Source organism: Thunnus thynnus, chromosome 10 (genome assembly GCF_963924715.1).
Source record: "Thunnus thynnus chromosome 10, fThuThy2.1, whole genome shotgun sequence".
NCBI classification, from domain to species: Eukaryota; Metazoa; Chordata; class Actinopteri; order Scombriformes; family Scombridae; genus Thunnus; species Thunnus thynnus.
Window position 1 is genome coordinate 28,090,834 of NC_089526.1, and position 18,576 is coordinate 28,109,409.

Here is an 18,576-nt window from a genome sequence, read left to right on the forward strand (position 1 = left end):
CAAGTGTGCTGACTCACTCTCAAACAGCTGAGAGCATACAATACCCCATTTAAAACAAACGAGGATAACTTGTCACCGCTGAGATACATTGTATCAGGCATGAATTTGAGCAGACTACAGCCATTTCTTTGGTCCATGAAGGATGAAACTACATGCTTCAAACAACCACCTTTCAAGCCTACAGTCAAAGCCTGATACGAAAAAGATATATTTTTTGGGTGGAATATCACTAAGAATAATATCAATCTTCAGTCAGCATCTCCATTAGCTCAGCTTAAAAGCTGTTGATTCATCTAAATCCTGTCATGCTTCACCAGCTGCTCAGTGTTTTTGCCTGCAGTGTGGCTCATGCTCCTCAGCCATATGTCTCCTCTTGCCTGAGTCTAAGGTTTGGACACAGTCGAGGACACACTTGGATACGACAGAAGTCCCACATTTCAGTACAGTACATTCTTGCCTCCCATCTGAACTGGACTAAATATGAACACCCACATTTTTAGATTTTTAAACTTCTAAAAATACAGACTTCCTCTTCTAATTGTTTCGTGCTCAACCACTGACAGCTCCACTCTGTCAGTTGAAGAGGAAGCCTGATGAGACATGCACTTGTCATCTATGGTCAGTTTAGTCATGGAGTGTGAGCGTGATGTATCTGTCGTAGAAATGGTTAAAAACATGCTTATTTCCTCTTTCAGTATGAGATGTAGTCATGCTATGGTGACATGGTTTTTTTTTGTTCACACGCGAGAGAAGACATATCATACTAGTTTGTTGTGACTGTAAATTCAGCTACAGTGATGTCCGCATCAGAAATTTTCAGTATTCATTTACAGTATAAGGTTCGCCAGTATTTAGATCCCCTTTCTCTCTCTCGTTCACTCTCCATCTGTTGTAGTTTCAGTGTTTGCTCCGTTGAGTGGAGGGAGGCAGCCAGACTGTTCCAACTGCTACACCTCACATTTCAGATATGCCTCACTTACCTCACACCTTCCACTGAAGGTGTAAACCTTTTCAGTGAGGGTGTGAAGTGAATATCAGGACACTGTGTGTACGTGTTTGAGTGTCAATTTATTTTTTTTGTATTATATATACAAAAGATTTTATGAGCATTTTTGAATTCTAATTAGAGTTGTACTGAGAACAGTCTGTACTATCTGTGCTTTCAACAGAACATGTGAGATTAGTATAAAAATATTTTATTTTATCATGAAATCAAAATATGTTTCTGGGAGACAATGAGAATTATCACATATTCCTCAGCATTGCAGACCTTTTTAGCCTCTTTTAGCTCTTTTTTGTTGTTGTTTTAGTTGTTTTAACCTCAGTATGCAGCATTTTCCAACACAGAAGTCTGATGACCGGACTGTACACTAATCCAGCACCAAGCTGTATACAGCTCTCCTTAATACATCCATAATACAGACAAAATTAGCAACGAGCTAATGAGCAAGGGCAAGCTGAACCACATATTTTATATTGTATTTTTCTGAAGAGTTGGTGAAGACCAAACCAGAGCTAAAAAGAGAGTGAATGTTGGACTTAGATTCTTAAGGTGGACAATGACTAAATTAATGCAGATGTTGCTTCGTTTCTGCTGGGTGTTCAACTGTTTGCGAATGTTAGCCATAACTATGAATATCAATGAATGCAGCTTTAATGTGTTGTAAAAGTGAAATCGACTCTAACATAATATTATGTCTTATTTTGTTAAAGTTTGATTATGTTTTTAAATTTATCAAGTTATTTTGTGGTGTAATACTAGTCACATTTAAGTGAGACATGAGAGAGGAAACAGTACTTCCAGGACTGCAGGACTGGACTACATCAAGGTAGGCAGCAGGGAATGTAAACTGAAGAGAAGAGAGTGTGTTTGCCTACCTTTACGAGTATACTGCTGTGTGTCCGGGTGTGTGCGCATTGAAGTGCTCGTACGTGTGTGTTTGGATACATCCATGTATGTGAGTGCAAGGGTCGGAGCCCTCCATTAAGCTGTGTTTACAATGTGTAGGGCCAGAGTGGCTCTCTGACACTTGGCCTGGCCTTGCCTCATCAATCAGAAAGACTTCTGAAGGCTTCCGCCTGTGATCCCTGCCGCCTGCCGGGCAGAGCTTACATGTGGCTTCTGGGATATTGCGCTCTTCTGTTGTTGTTGTGGAATTGGCAGGATTCCTCAGATTCCTGCCCTCTGAGGTGCTTGTGATTTTCAGTCGTGAGGTCACTGTCATGTTGGTTTGTCAAAGTTTGGAGAGAGACCAGAGGCCAGATGCGTAAACGATACGTACGCAAAAAAACACGCTATTTCCCGCACATAAACTGGTATTTATAAATGTGCGATGACAATGTGCATACCTCACACATAATTCAGGCACACATATATGCATATTTCTGGCTTTGTGCGTACACACAGTTTTAGTCATAAATTTACACAGAGTTTAAGCATCTGGCCCCAGATGTGTTACACCGTGCTTTAATGTTAATAAGTACTAGTCATGCTGTTGTGACACCTGAGTGTAAATTCATGGCCTAAAATGGAAATTCGCCATAAGAAGAATTACCAAACCTTTAATCCTAAGAATTAAAGACCTGAAAACCCGAGTGAAAATGCACCCAAATCAGTTGCAACGACTTCCCTCAACACATCGTTCATCTCATCAGCAAGTCATATGCACGTGTGAACAGATGGATTCCTGCTTTTCATCAGGCACAAATTTGAACTTGCTTGAGATACATTAACTTTTAATAAACAGGTTTTTTTTGTTAATAATGTTCAGCATTATCTGGCAAATGAAGGTTTTATTACGGCTTTTCATGTGAAATGAGAACTCTATTTTCAGAGCCCTCGAACACACATCCACGTGCTGTATTGAACAGATTTGCAACAACAGTAATTAACCTTATTTTTTTTCTCCTGGTGTCATGTGTCAGATTTAGTGGGTGTATGAGAGTGAAAAAGATTCCTCTTAATGTTTTCTGTTATTGTACAGTGGGTGGATGGGTAGAAATGAGCTGTGCCTAAGTATGAAAGTTAAAAGAAGCAACACGTGCCAAATGGGTACTGTTGCCACGTGTCCATTGACGCATTGGCCATGACGTAGACAGAGGGGAGATTAATTGCCATATTTTTCAGACTTGTTTTGGGTTATTATTTTGGTCAAGCAGTCACATTAACTGCATTTGTGCTCCAAAGGAGTTAACTGGAAATGATGGGAAAAACCCAGATCTTTTCTTTTAGTAATTAATTTCATAGGCTACTCTGATAGTTCTCAAATCAACAAATGAAATTCTAATAACATGTATGAATTGATAACTAGACAGCATGCAAAAGAGCTTATTACCTGAGAAGCTCAATGAAAGACATATCTACTCAATTGGTCTTGTTAACCTTAATTTTCTCATTTGTGGTAGACATTACAAAAAACAATTCAAAAACATGTAAATGAGTAAAGGTGATGATTAAGAGTTTGAAGTCAATATCATCAGTACACCCATCTGTGTTGAATATCATGAATTAGAAAACGTATTAGAAACCCCCCACTGTAAAAAATATTATTCAGCTTACCAGGTTGTACTTGTCAGACTTGTAGTTTGAGAATCACATCAGTCACCTCCTGCTTGTGTAGAGGTGATAATGTTCAGGTTTCAGCTTTTAGCTGAGTGAGGAGCAAAGAACGGAAAAGCTGGAGAGACTTCAAATAGGTAACAGAATTTCCTGTTGCTACCATAAATTATGTTACGACCACCGTGGGTGTGGCTGTCCTGATGTGTGTGTTACAAATACTCTGCTGGCAGTGTTTTGGTCTCATAGCTCATAGCATAACTTTATTTGGGTTACCCGGTATATATAGTATACATACTGTCTATTATAGTGAGTGGACAGTGTTACACTGAGCATTCATTTCTAGTGTTAAGAAGTGAGTGCTCTGTGAGGCTGTTCTTAGGTACAGCGGTGCTTTGAGTGAAATGCCAACACCAGCATGGCAATATGTCAACAATAACAACATGCTGATATTCAGCAGGCATAATGTTTACTATAATTATCCTCTTAGGTCAATGTAAGCATGCTGACATTTGCTAATTAGCGATAAAGCACACCTGATGGGAACAAAAGTGTTTGGTCATAAAATAAAGCAGTGGACAAATTAAAATGTCTTCCTGCTGGTGGGGGTAGAGGAAAAGTCAAAGGATCATCAGAGTCAGTTGCTTCGTCCTCTGTCGTACATGAATGTCTGTACAAAATCTCCATGACAATACATCCAGTTCTTGTTGAAATATTTCAATCTGGACCAAAGTGGTGCAACGACTGAGTTTCTGAATGACATTACCATCCCTAGAGCGACGCTGCTAGTGTGGCTAAAAGCTTACAAAATACACGTGATTCTTTCAAAGACAGAATCCATTAAAATGCACACATTCTGTAGATTAGTGTTTGAGTTAGCAGGAGCTTCGGAAAAAGTATATCCCTTCATAAAGATACACTCCTAAGACGACCCATTAAAAAAGACTTAGTTGGTTGTATTGTTACTGCGTATGTTTGTCCAATTTCCACCTAGCTGTAAATGTGAAGTGTTGTTTTTGGCTGTGCCGACCTAGATGAAACCTGCAAATGGACGCTACGTGTTAAGTGGCTTCTTCACGGAAGTAGGTTGCAGTGTCTCTTAAGAGTTGAACTTCCGCTTCAGTGATAACACTACAGGGAGCTAGCTATATTTATGATAGTTGACTTGTCCTGTACTTATTCTGCCAGATAGTCTACGCGTTCAGAACAAAAGCACCACAGTTGGTTCTCTGGCAATGTGTCAAAGCAGTGCAGTTTCACTTGATTTTTTTTTTTTCCAAGCTGCAGTCATGACAGTTACCAGAGGGTCTGAAGTTTAGTTTAAAGTCATACGTTTGCTTTATGTGTTGCCCCTCACACATCATGCCAGTCGTAAATGTATCAGTATTTCAGAGACCACCAGTGAAGAAATCTTCTCTCCGAGCCCTGCCGTTTCTTTCTACTCTGCGCTCAAATGGTGGGAATAGAGTGAAAAAAGCTCAGTGTTTGGGTAAGTTGGACACTAATTCAAACAGAGAGAGATTTTATGTTTGTTTGAAAGTGTGGTTAGTGATTGATCAAGGGAAGCTCAATTTCTCATAAGTCAACATAGCCGTGTCATAGAGGCGGCGGATGGATGATAAATGGCGTTTTCAGGTTGAGCATGTGAATGTGATCATCCATTTGATATCTCATTCTCAGAAACTGTGAAAACAGCCAGCGAAAGCAAACTGAATTCCTCCTAACACAACACAGCTGTGATATGCTTATGGAAGAGAGAAAAATAAAGTAGCTGAGTTTGGCACGTGAACTTTGAGTGACCGCCATGTGGCTGAAGCCCCCGTTGGCAGACCTAATGACAGCTTGTTTTCACTGGCTCCTGTGGATAAGATGGGGAGATGGAGAGACGGATAGAGAGAAAGGGAAAAATAACAGTGATGAATAGCACAAAAGAAACAAAAGAGCCAGCAGAGGGAGAAAAAGGAGAAAGCAAATGGTAAAAGAAGAGGTACAAAAAAAAAAAAAAAAATGATGAGAAATGGACTGGGGAAGGGGGGGGGGGGCCAGTATCTCTGGGTAGAGCTCGTTCACCCGCAGAGCCAGCCGAGGTGCGCCTTAGCAGCCTGGCCCTCTGATTGGTGGAGCACGATGCAGCTCTCTTCCCTTCCCCCCAGAAGAAAGAGGTGCAGCAGGAACATCAGACACAGACAGCACAAGACTCCGCTACTGAAGCAACATTTTTTCTAAAGCTCTCCCTAAGATGCAGACTACAGAGCATCTAGGGACAGACTAGACGATAACATAGACTTAATCACCTACAGAATAACAGCTTCTACTACCGGACTGAGGAATTTACCTAACAGATTAGATTTTAGTCGAATTTTAAACCTCGACCTGCAAGACCATTCGATTCACTGCATTGAGAAGGACGACTGCTGGTCACCATGGGCAGGCAGGGGCATGATACCTCTGCTCCGGCTCCCGGGATGCGTATACAGCGCTCCCAGAGTAAGATGAGCCTTTCTGCATCGTTTGAAGCGCTGGCTGTCTATTTTCCCTGCATGAACTCCTTTGATGAAGAGGACGGAGGTAAGATAACAACCGGGGAAATGTCACAGCAGTGTTGTTTTAAAGGAGGGATGACAGTGAGGAGATGCATGTAGGATTAGAGGGAAGATTCAGAGGTGTTTATTGTCAGGGGGACTTGGGGCAGGTTGGGAGATGTAATTAGTTTAATTAGTTTAGGATGAGGATGTACTATGATGCTTAAGCTGTGTGTTCTCTGGTAATATGAATTGATATCAGTGATATCTATGCCTTTGTTTCAGCAGAAGTCAATTTATCATCTGCGCTGTTAGTACTGCTTCAGTTGATGCTGCTGCTGTCTGTGTTGTGGTGCTGCTGTTAACATGAATGCTTTCAGGATATGGTCTGTTTGCTAATACATTCTGCTCATGCTAGTCTACCAGATATCTCATTTCCCCTTGATGACTTCTAAATCAGACTCTGTGAATGGAGTCATAGCATTTAGTAACTGGAATGAATCATTGTTGATGTTGTGGGCGGTAGTGCCAATTTAGCTGAGGAATACAGTATTGTTCAGTGACTGTCTTCAATTTTCATAACAGTGATGACGCCTGTTTATGCGTGTATATATATGCCTCCCGAGAATCTCTAATCATTTTCTATTCTAGTGCTTGTTGGTTTATTTACAGAGAAAGACAGGTCATAGATTTGCAATGCAGAAGATTTGGTCCTTTATTGATCTATCTGCCTGAGCTCACTGGACTTTTTCAGCTTTGACACTTGTACTCACACTTGGCTGCTGAGCAGCTCCACTACACACTGTCATGGTCTTTCCCTGTCTGGCAAGGCTGAAGTTTTAGGGCAGTGACCTCTTGGTGACAAGCCAGTTTTTAGGCTACTGACACTTTATATGCCTTCTTAACACTGAAGATAAATCTATATTGTAAACCTGGTGTACCTGCCAGCTACATGACAAAAGTGCCACGTTCTCCAACCAGTGTCTCATCTTTGACACATATTTGTCTGTGTATTATGTTTGTATAAAGTTAGTAAATGCTTTACAGGCATGATACCTTTATGTACAGTGGGCCTATGATAATTCAGAGAGGCCATCAAATAAAGTATAAGTGTAGATTCACAATCATTACACTAATCTATGCGTCTCTGTATCAATCTACTACAATTAGCAGAGAAATTCATTTCAGTAGACATGGTATAAGCAACAGTACAACTTATACAGTATAACTTATTCACCTGCTTGAAAATAGTGTGTTTCTAATGTTCATTGAGAACATCTGTCTGGCTTCTGATTGGCAAAGAAGGTCTTTGAGCTGCGGTTTGCTGCAGACGTCACAGTCGACCTCTGTGGCTGTGGCTCCCATTGTGATGTGTGAAGAGCAGGAAGAGGAGGCGGAGGCCAGCTGAATAACTGAGATTTCAAGGCTGAAAGGCTCCAGGTCTGTTTATGCCTGTGTGAGATAAGACACAGGATCATCTCTCTTCCTCTCAGCTCCTCCTCTGACGGGACAAGGAGGAAGAGAGAAGGGAGAGTGAAGACAGCTGGCGCCGCATCAGCCTCATGATGATGCTGGATTAGGAATGCTGCAGTCTAGATGTGACTCATTCACACAAACCGAGAAACTATAAGATGAAAACGACATAAGCTCTATGAATCGGTGGCGGATCGTTTGTCATCACGTTGCACCCTGGGGTTGCAAACGCTGAACTTACGGTAACTCGGTGTTATTGTTTTTGTTTGGCTTTGCAATGATTATCTGACCTCTGGGAAATAACACGATGGCTAAGTTTTCATTCATCTGATCACAGACAAGAAAAAGAGATTGCAGAACTATAATAGGGGCAATAACATTTAATAATGTTTGGATGATTAGTCTTTGGTCGCACCATAGCCATGCACATGATTTCATCATTAAACACTTTTTTCAGATGCATTTTTACAGAACATACCCATTCAACAGAGCTGAAGGAGTGAGCGTCTTTGTCTGTATGTTGTGATGACTTGCTCTGTGCTCAGAGTTAAGGACAACTGTCTGGCCTCTATTTTAATGGGATATAAAATGAAACGTAGTAGTGATGCTGTGTATGTTTTGGTGGAGTATTCATACTTTTATGTAGGTGTTAGGTGTACCTGGGCCACAGGCGCAACCACGTGGTCCCACACGCAGGCTGTCAGGGATGCTGGGTGGAGATGAGCGGCAGCAGGGTTAACGCAGGGAGTCAGCTGTCGTCTTGGATCAGCCAGGCAGGTGGGGGGCCATCGCTGGATGTTTGTAGGTTGAGCATGGGCTCACTACGGCTCCCACAAGACCCCCGTAGGCAGTCGGTAGCACAGACTAGAGGAGGGCTGCGCGTGTTGTTCTGTTCAGCAGACACACAAAGAGCCATAATTCTGTAGAGCTTTTTGAATTAGCGGCCTTGTTTGATTGTGAAACCGCCAAGATAACCCCCAGAATAAGCTATAGCCATGTCCTGGTGTAGAGATGAATTTGAATTCACACTGGTGTCTTTGGTGTTTTGTTTCTCTTGTGGAATGGTTTTTTAATGAGCTGATGAAAGCATGGGTATGTCAGTAATAATCCATATACATATATAACTCACTGTATGAGTCACAAAATGATTCAATGTCATGGATTAACAGTCTCTATCACTCTTTTCTCTCTTCCTCTCTCCTTTTGCCGTGTGTATCATTATGTGTGCAGAAGCGGGAGGTAAGAAGTTGCGCAGCACTATCCAGAGGAGCACAGAGACGGGCCTGGCGGTGGAGATGAGGAGCAGGATGACTCGGCAGGCCAGCCGGGAGTCCACAGATGGCAGTATGAACAGCTACAGCTCTGAGGGAAAGTAAGGAGACAAGGACTCACTCTCATATTTACCACTTATTTTACTGGGGGCAGTTTTTACATACAAAACATTTAAAACTTGATTACTCATGTTAGGCTTCACTCGTCCTTATCCTCACAACATTTAATAGGCTACTGCCAGCCGCTCGCCTAAAGCTTTGTCTTTAATCAACATAACCGCACCTTTATCTTTATGGTAACCAGTCTGCTGTGTCCCTCTGTTTCAGTCTCATCTTCCCTGGTGTGAGGCTCTCCTCAGATGCCCAGTTCAGTGACTTCCTGGATGGTCTGGGCCCCGCTCAGCTGGTCGGACGACAGACGTTGGCTACTCCACCTATGGGTGAGGGCAAGAATGCTTTTCTTAGATAATATTTGGAAGCTTAGTAAGACTTAGAATAGCTCTTTGCACTTGGAAAGGCAGCCTTAATCAGCTTGTGTACATTACAGTAGCTGGACTTTATGGTGAATCTTTTGTTTTATTTGTTATTTAGGTGACATCCAAATCGGCATGGTGGAGAAGAAAGGAGCACTGGAGGTGGAGGTCATCAGAGCCCGCGGCCTTGTGGGAAAACCAGGTTCCAAGGCACTGCCAGGTAATTTTAGATCTCACCCTGCCATTATTATTACAGGCAATTACACACATACAATATGTCGTATATGTTGATTCTGTATATAAAGAATAATAAGGATGAAAAAGCATGCTGCTCTAGGACATGGAGATGAGAATAAGAGGTCATGTAACATTTCCTTTCCTCTCTGCTCCTCACAGCACCATATGTTAAGGTCTACCTTTTGGAAAACGGAGTCTGCATAGCCAAAAAGAAAACAAAAGTAGCAAGAAAAACCTTGGATCCTCTTTACCAGCAGCAACTGCCGTTTGAGGAGAGTCCGGGAGGGAAGGTTTTACAGGTAAGAACACAGTGAAGAGGATTCACAGTAATTAAAGCAGAAGCTCAGAATCAACTGAGCACTGTTAAACCTCATGCTACACTTTTGACTCATTTCTTTTTATGCGTTCTTTTCTTTAGGTCATTGTGTGGGGCGACTATGGACGTATGGACCATAAATCATTCATGGGAGCAGTTCAGATACTGTTAGATGAGCTGGACCTGTCCAACATGGTGATTGGCTGGTTCAAGCTCTTTCCTCCTTCCTCACTGGTGGACCCTACTCTGGCCCCACTGACAAGAAGAGCTTCCCAATCCTCACTGGACAGTTTCTCTCGATCATAGCAGCGTGTGGACTGATAGCGTTGTTGTAGCAGCCAGTGTTGCGATTACAGGTCACGCCCCCCGGTTACACTGCATGCTTGATGTTGTGTCTTCTGAGCCTGTTTCTAGGGGTGCAAACGTGATCCTGTGTTTTGAGCAAAAACGTTGCACACATTGTGCACGTGGCGAAGCGTGTTGCAAGCACCTGGCGGCCGGGATTGCCGGGTGTTGTTGTTGTTGTTTGGAGGAAGCTGGAATGAACTCCTTAGCACGAGGAATCCGTCAGTTCCAGGTTTTCATCCAATTCGAAGCCATGGGGGTCAGTCCTGGGAACCGCTAAACGAGTTCTACAGAAGCCCTTTTCGAATGAAAAATAAATGTTTTGCTTTGACTTTTTTTTTTTTTTTGTTCGTTTTCATTTGTTTTCTTTTCTTTTTTTTTTCTTTAAATGTCAATGTATCTGAAGGGGGTGACAGTGTTTCTAACCAGATGCTTGGTCACGCCACGCCAACAGACCTAGCTGTGTAGATGGAGTTTTGGTGACCATCACTTTTGGGTGAGGTGTGTCCCAGCTTGTATCCACACTCCCCCAAAACCCAAAAGAAATACCCTGCATACTCTAGGTTTATGTACTGAATCAAACCGTCCTGGTAAATCACCAGGAAGACTTCAAAGTTAATCAGAGGCAATATTGAACTGGCTACCATCAACACTCCAGAATATACAGTAACGATCAAAACCCCATGAAAAGATGTACAATCTACCATCATTCTTTCTCTGTTGATATATTGTATGAAAATTAAATGAGAAAAAATATTTTTTTCCCTTTTTAGTTCATTTGCATGGACACAAATTTAGCTGAATTAAAAAAAAAAAGAAAATTATTTTCTTGAGGCTGCAACTTGCAAAAAAGATGAAGAAAAATAAATAAAACAGATCAGCCATTTTCAACAATTTATATTATTTTTAAAGATAAATTTCACTAGTGCATGGTTTTCAAGGGGAGTGAATGCAACATCGTGATGAAAAAAAATAGACATTGTTTATCATTCTTTAGACCATTCATGAGTCTGTGTTTTGCAGACATGCAGATAAGGGAAACTTAAAGGAAACTTTTGGAGTTATTTAACAGAAAATGTTTATGTGACAAAAAGTGATAATGAAAATAAATGTAAATTATTTATTTCATTGTAAAAGGCTCACGCCTTATAAAGATAAACATTATGTGCAAATTGTACATGTTTCTCTTTTTCTTCCTTGTCCCAGGGTACTTCTCATTGTACTATTCATTACTACCATTGTTCAGTCCCCTGATATTGTCCAGATTTTAGGACTGTGGGTTATTTTACAGTTCTGTATTGTTTCAGTATGTATTTTATTTTGGATTTGATTTGTTTAACAAGCATGTTGAAAAGGATTTTCTGCAACATGGCTTGGGCACACCTTACAGTAACTCAGCATGTTTTGATAAAGATGATATTTGGAATTTTTGCAGTTTCTTGTACAGTGCATGTCAACTTCATTACTTTTCTCCCTCACCTTAAATTGAGCTCTACAGCAAATTAGTTCTTGGTCTTCCATGACCAATTATTGAAGTTTTAACAAAACATTCCACCCCCAAGGTCATATTTTCTTTAAGGTTTTTGAGAAAAAAAAAAGTGACAAGGAAAATATTTTATATTTAATGGAGGTTGACGAAACAGTTGTGATTGCAAGTGTATTTTATTTCAGTATTGTTGACGAACATGCAAAAATAATCTGTATCAGTACAGCAAGAGGTCTATACCTAATCAAGAGGCAGCAAACATGCAAAAGATGTGTGTTGCTGCAGTTCAATTTTACAGGCACTGTTTGTGAAGATGATCTAATCACAAGTTCAAATAACAAGGGATATTGCCACAGAAAATGTTTTTTTTTTCTTGTTTTAATGAAAATGAAATTAATTTACTATATTTTTGTTAGTTTTATTTAAAAGCCAAGACCAGTTTATTTTTTATTTTCTATTTTTAGTAATTATTAATACTTCTCATGTCTGGGAAGTATATGAATCTTATAGTTGCAGTATGTCTGAATGAAATTGAACTGAGGCATTATTCCTTTTCCACATGAAGATAATGCGTTTTAATGTCCAAGAAAACCTTGTCGCTGTAACAAGCTACAGTATATATTTTCATTTTGATTTTCATTGTACATACCTTTAGATGTCAGAATTTGAATAAACAAGCTACCATGAATAGACTCTCGTGGAACAGGAAAAATGCCTCACATGATGACAAAGACATATGTTATTTATCCTTTTGAATGCCTTTTAATTTTCTCTTTTTGGTGCAATGTGTTAATGCCAAGGCTATGTCTTGGTTAAGTATGGTTGAGTACAGAGATTTATGTAAGTTATTTTTCAAATTAAAAATAAAAAATTGATATTACACTAATGCCAAGTGTTGGGTGATGATAAGATGAACACATACACACAAACGTAACATGCTTTCTACAGAAACAGCAAGAAAAGTATCTAAGAACTAAATGTTAAAGTGGTACTCCAGCACTGGATCCTACATTACCCATAATGCAAATCATTAGCATCTTTTGTTAAACATCCCCAGGTGAAGGCCTACGATTTTCAAACACCATTCCCCACTTTGTCATGCAGACTTTCTGTTATAAATTTATACTCTCCAAGCGGAGGCCAAGATGCCATCAGAGTTATTTCTCAGAATTTGAAAAGCTTCTTCCAGAGCTGCAGAAGGCATTATACATCTATTCTCACAGGTTCAGCAGTAGGCCTTCTCCCCACAATACGATACGATACGATACGATACGATACGATACGATACGATACGATACGATACGAGACGAGACGAGACGAGACGAGACGATACGAGACGATACAAAACAAGACGATACAAAATACTTTATTAATCCCCCAGGGGGGAAACTGAGTGCCACTAAACAAATAGGACAAACATCAAGTAGGACAGTAAACAACAGGTTACAATAAACAACAGATAAAAAGGCAATCATATCTCAAGGCATTACATAGGAGGAGAGCACAGCACCGTAATAAATAAATAATGTAAACAAACATCAAAGTGGCTGTATGACACAACATCAACATATTCATGGACCCCAACATCATCAGAATCCTCAGTACATCCACCAATATAGTTCTCAACATCAGATCATCATCATTGTTCGATAATCAGCATCAATGGTGACAGTCAACGACAATGTTCATTAGAAAACTTAGACGCAGCAAGTACAAAAGACTTCCTGAATCTCTCGAAGAGCACCTGGGCATCACGAGCCTGTCACTAAAAGAGCTCTTCAGCTCGCTAAAAACAGAGTACATTGGATTATCATTATTTTGCATAATATTCTTGAGCTTCCTAACCATTTTTTGCTCCATGATCATCTCTAGTGAGTCAGGTGTCAAGCCAATAATTGACCCTGCCTTCTTCATCAGTTTATTGACTTTGTTCTTGTCCTCTGAGTTTAAGCCGCACCCCAAGCAGACAATGGCATGAAATAAAAGACTTGCCAAAATACTCTGATAAAACATGTGAAGGAGTGACCCGCTGACCTCAAAAGACCAAAGCTTCCTGAGGAAAAACAGCCTGGGTTGGGCCCTTTTAAGAATGGCACTGGTGTTCTCTTTCCAGTCCAACTCATTATCCACTGAGGTACTTATATGAGGAGACCACCTCAATGGCCTCATCTTTAATCAGGACAGGAGTCACAGCAGCCTTTTTCTTCCTAAAATCAATAATAAGCTCTTTAGTCTTACTCGCATTTAAAATTAGGTGGTTTTCATCACACCATTTTACAAAGCCATCCACCTCCTGTTGGTAAGCTGGTTGTCTTTGAGGATGTAGCCAACAAGTGCTCAATCAGAAAATGTTTGCAGGTGGCAGCGCCTGGACAGATGCTGGAGTCGGCCTGCAGTCAGAGGTATATAAGGTGAACAAAAAAGGGGACTACACGGTGCCTTGGGGCACGCCAGTATAAATAATAATGCTGTCAGATATCTCACCTCGAGACCTCACATACTGGGGTCTAGATGTGAGGTAGTCTATGACCCATGCTACAGTGGTGATGTTTATGTTAAAATCAATAAGCTTGTTGACTAAAATGTGTGGCTGAATAGTGTTAAAAGCATTAGAAAAATCAAAAAATAAGACTCTTGCAGATGCACCGGCTAACTCTACATGACTGTAAACTCTGTGAAGCATATAGAGTAGAGGATCATCCATGATGAACTGACCTTCATGTGTAAAAGGAGTGGAGTGCCCCTCTATGTAAAAAGTCAAGGGTAGTTTGAATATCGAGGTAAAGCCTGTGTGGTCCAGCACAAGTAGGCTAAAAGTTTTTTGTTTTTTTTAATCTTTGTTTGTTTATTGTGATTCCTCACAATAGTTATGTCTCAAAAAAAGGAAAAGAAAGGATCAAACAACTTTGCAATAACTACTGTATATCCCCCCACCCCACCTCCACGATCCCAACATTCCAAAGTAAGAAAGAGAAAAAGGGACGAACAGGAGAAAGAAAAAAAAAGGCTTAAATGTTCAATTAATGATACAGTCACCTTTGTGGATTGAGCTCATGTGCAAGTATTTGATAGCTCCATTTATCAGACAAAAATGATTTCATTTTAGGATCAAATGTCTTGGACAGAGGCAGGTATTGGCACTGATCTCATACTCTGGATCTGTATTGGATCTGATTCATTAATTGGATTGGGTATCGCCACAGATGACAGATCCACAGTAGATATAATTTCTCTCAGTTACATGTTCTTCAGTGACACAGCAATCCCTGGTCTCATGCTATCTTACATAAAATGATCACAAAGAGCTCCAAGTACAGAGGTATAGATTTTTTCTTAATTGAGGTATCTGAATAAGTAGGAGAGAAAAAATAAATCATAAAAAAATCATAAAATAAAAAAAAATGCATCTCTAGGCAGGATCATTAACATAACACATTGTGAAAAGGGCAAGGAATGAAGAGGTATTACACAGTCGCTCTCTTTCTTTTAACAGAAAGTAACTTATGTTGCTCACTTGTTTGACTAACTGACCTTCCCATGGATATATTTCCTTCTACGTTCAAACAACATCATACAAACCTTTAGCTAACTGGCTATAGACTAGTTAGCTAGTCTGCTGAGCTGACCATAAAGTCTAAACCCATATGAATGAATGAATGAATAAATGAATGAAAAAAGTGGTCATTGTCATTTGCGGGTTTCACGCTTGACAGGCTATTTTTCATTTTCAAAAACTGTGGTTGTTTGGCTCCACTAAAGTTTAAGTGGATTGCTGAAGATATTTTTTGTGTCCATCCAGAAGAACTCTATACTGCTATAAACTTAAAGTAATTATTTTCCTACTCCTTTCACAGATATTTTACAGCTTTTATCAGGTGTGCTGTAGTTTGAATGTCTTAAGGTGTTAATTATACTCATTAGTTGGGTACAACTTTGCAATTCTGAATAAAATACTTAATTTTATAACAAAAGCACAATCCAGTCTCACATACTGTCCAAATTCAGCCTCATATTACCCTTCGTTTACTTCTGCTTTTGTCTGAAAAGACACAGATGACTGGGAAATGATGAATGACTGTGGTTTGAGGTGACAGAAGAGTTCCTGTTTCTGCTGTATTTAAGGAGACTGCAGACTACATGCATCAGAATAGATGCCGAGCTCTACACAGCAGGTCTGTACTTTGTGATTTCATTAAATTGAAGCTGATCTATGGAGCATTCTGATTTCTGATATTCAACATGTATATTTTCTGACTTAAATTTTGACACAAAAGTTACTCCGTATGCCATTCAGTATTATTGACCATTCTTTTTTTTCTATTATCTGTTCATCCAACCTCCTCTTTCTTTCCTTTCTTTTGCTCTCTAGTGTTGGGTTTTCCAACATTTTCTCCTTCAATATCCAGGATGCTACTCTCATGGATTGTGATAAAACAGAGCCTGGAGGATATTGGGTCTCTGGCTGTAGATGTTTTCACCACTGGTAAAAGGGATGGCTTCAAGAAAACCACCATCTTCCTCCTCACCTGTTGCTTTTCCAGCTTCCTCATCAGCTCCCTTCTCTTCCTGTACCTCCTCTACACTCTGGACTATGAGACAGCGGCGGCTGGGGGGATCGCTGGCTGCTTTGGGACTCTGCTGACTGTTGCCCTCTTCCTGTCAAAGAGAGTACGATGCTTGGGGACTCTATTTGTTATCTCCATCTTCATGAAGAAGAGCCGGAATCTACTCCTGACCACCGGAACCAGTTTGGTGGTTCTTCGAAATATCCGCAACACTTTGGAGAACCTCACAGGCCTGGTTAGGAGCATGATTTGCAACCTGAAGGCCAAGAAAGCATCGATCACTGCTCCTTTCAGTAACTACATTAAGATGTTGAAATGGCTGGGTAACATACTCAAAGGGATTACAGATCTGGGGGTTGTAAACCTTGACTCCCAGCTCAAGGTTTCACTCAAAGTGGAATCGGAAGAATTCAAGGAGAAACTCACTGAGGCAGAGCAAGAGCTGAATGAAACTGTAAAATATGCACAGGCCATTATGAATACAGTGTCCTCTGTGACTGACCGGATGTTTCCTGCCATCAGCTTCCTTATACTCATGATGTTTATAGCCTTACACATAAAAAGATACTGCAATGACATGAAACACCAAAATAGCTTCATTAGCAGCAAGTTCATTCATTTTGACGAGAAGCAGAAGGCGGAAGGAAAGCCGCACGTCCTTCCCCTCACACCAAAGGAGGAGAAGCTTTACGCCTCTATCCCCTCCGCCCGTCCCACCACACGAGAGGGGAAAGCTGTGCTGAAATTTGGTATTCCGGTTGTCTCTCATTTCGTAGCTTGGGTCATATTTATAACCGTGGATGCCTTACTGTACTATTTTGTTGATATCGTAACAACAAAATTATCAGAGATGGAACCATTTCATGTCCCTTTGCTACTGAGCATCAAAGTAAGTATGTTTGTTAAAGTATTTTAAGACCCACTGATATGTTACTGAATGTATTTCTGTTAGACACCCACTGAATATTCATTCATTGATCTTTGCAGGGGATTGCAACTTTAATTGGTATACAATTTAGCGAGGAAAGCCATGAGAAAGATTTTTCCTACTCTGTGACCCTGTTTGAGAAGAAGTGTCTTCCTAAACCTAAGCTGCTGCTCTATAACTCTGTGATTCCACTGGCTGCCATCCTGCTCACTCTGCTCATTATGGCCCTGGTGGCTGCCAAAGCAGCCCAGCTCAGGCTGTTGGTGTGTGAGCAGTTCTTCGCCGCCACTGCAGAGCAGAGGGTGGAGTACCTGCATGCCAAAATCCTGAGGAAGAGATTAAAAAGGAGGAAGGAGAAAACCAATAACAGCGTCTTTACAACACTAATCATTAAGGTTTGCATTACAGTAATTAGTAAAGTGAATGATGAATGCATTATGGTTATAAAATGCTGAAAAGTTGTCTTTATTCAATAGTTTTTCTTGCCTTCTCTCATCAGCCACATTTCTGGTGCCCGCTGCTTTTCCCATCCAAAGAGGATCGACAGAGTATCGTGTGAGGAAATCATTCCAACTGCTACGCTAGCAGTGTGGCACTATCCAGACTGAAATATCTCAACAACTATTGGATGGAGACATTCATGGTTCCTGGTGGATGAGGTTCCCAGTGGATGAACCCTTCTGACTTTGGTGATCCCCTGACTTTTCTTCTGGTGCCATCATGAGGTTGACAGTTTTGGTTTATGGCGAAATGTCTCGTCAACTACTGGATGGACTGCCATAAAAATGGTGCAGATATCCACGGTGGGATGGGATGAATCCTAATGACTTTGGTGATCCCTGATTATTCCTTAGGCACCACTATGAGGTTGATTTATGGTTTTGAATGAAATGTCTCACAACTATCAGATGAATTGCTATAGAAATTGGCACACACATTCATGTGACCTCCAGATTGACTCATGATAACTTTGATGGTCCTCTGACTTTTCCTCTAGCGCCATCATCAGGTCAAAATTTGAACTATTTTGGTTTATGACCAAATACCTGCAAAAACTAATAACATTCCCATCAGCCTCAGCTGGTTTAAGTTCTAACAAGCAAATGTTACCATCCTAACATGCTAAGTAAGATGGTTAACACGACAAATGGTATGTACACTAAACTTCAGCATGTTAGCATTGTCCTTGTGAGCCTCAACATACTGATGTTAGCATCATAGCTGTGCCTATACAGCCTCACAGAGCTGCTAGCATGCTAGCTGCTAGTTTTTCTACTGCATTGACTAGTTCAACAATAAATACATGCTGCTCAGACTCTGTGCCCTATTACTGTTTTTGTCCATAATCCTTCCTGCATGCTACAGTAGTTCATTAAGTTATATCATTTTACATAACAGGTCAAT

At 40.5% G+C, this 18,576-nt stretch overlaps 2 protein-coding genes across 9 annotated transcripts in view; both read left to right on the forward strand.

The window, feature by feature from the left end:
- LOC137191896 (regulating synaptic membrane exocytosis protein 2-like) overlaps positions 1–12,565 on the forward strand; it is a 63,804-nt gene extending 51,239 nt beyond the window's left edge. For 7 of the 8 annotated variants that reach the window (XM_067602354.1, XM_067602356.1, XM_067602359.1 and 4 more), the window contains 5 exons: positions 8,782–8,923; positions 9,150–9,262; positions 9,414–9,515; positions 9,692–9,831; positions 9,951–12,565. In XM_067602354.1, coding sequence (XP_067458455.1) covers positions 8,782–8,923; positions 9,150–9,262; positions 9,414–9,515; positions 9,692–9,831; positions 9,951–10,154 — 701 coding nt within the window. In that variant the 3' untranslated portion in view covers positions 10,155–12,565. Of the gene's footprint in view, positions 1–4,551; positions 6,125–8,781; positions 8,924–9,149; positions 9,263–9,413; positions 9,516–9,691; positions 9,832–9,950 lie in introns of those variants that run through there. The other variant, XM_067602362.1, reaches the window with a different exon arrangement.
- Positions 12,566–16,058: 3,493 nt separating this feature from the next.
- On the forward strand, positions 16,059–18,439 carry LOC137190614 (dendritic cell-specific transmembrane protein). The gene is made up of 3 exons (XM_067600152.1): positions 16,059–17,133; positions 17,232–17,567; positions 17,672–18,439. The coding sequence occupies exons 1-3, from the start codon at positions 16,087–16,089 to the stop codon at positions 17,729–17,731; spliced, it is 1,443 nt and encodes a 480-aa protein (XP_067456253.1). The 5' UTR covers positions 16,059–16,086; the 3' UTR covers positions 17,732–18,439.
- Positions 18,440–18,576: the final 137 nt, after the last annotated feature.

Bases quoted from the DNA above. Each gene is read 5' to 3' on its own strand.
- LOC137190614 (XM_067600152.1), top strand. From the start codon at position 16,087: ATGCTACTCTCATGGATTGTGATAAAACAGAGCCTGGAGGATATTGGG. The intron at 17,134-17,231 runs GTAAGTATGTTT...TGATCTTTGCAG, and splicing joins CTTTGCTACTGAGCATCAAA to GGGATTGCAACTTTAATTGG. The intron at 17,568-17,671 runs GTTTGCATTACA...TTCTCTCATCAG, and splicing joins TTACAACACTAATCATTAAG to CCACATTTCTGGTGCCCGCT.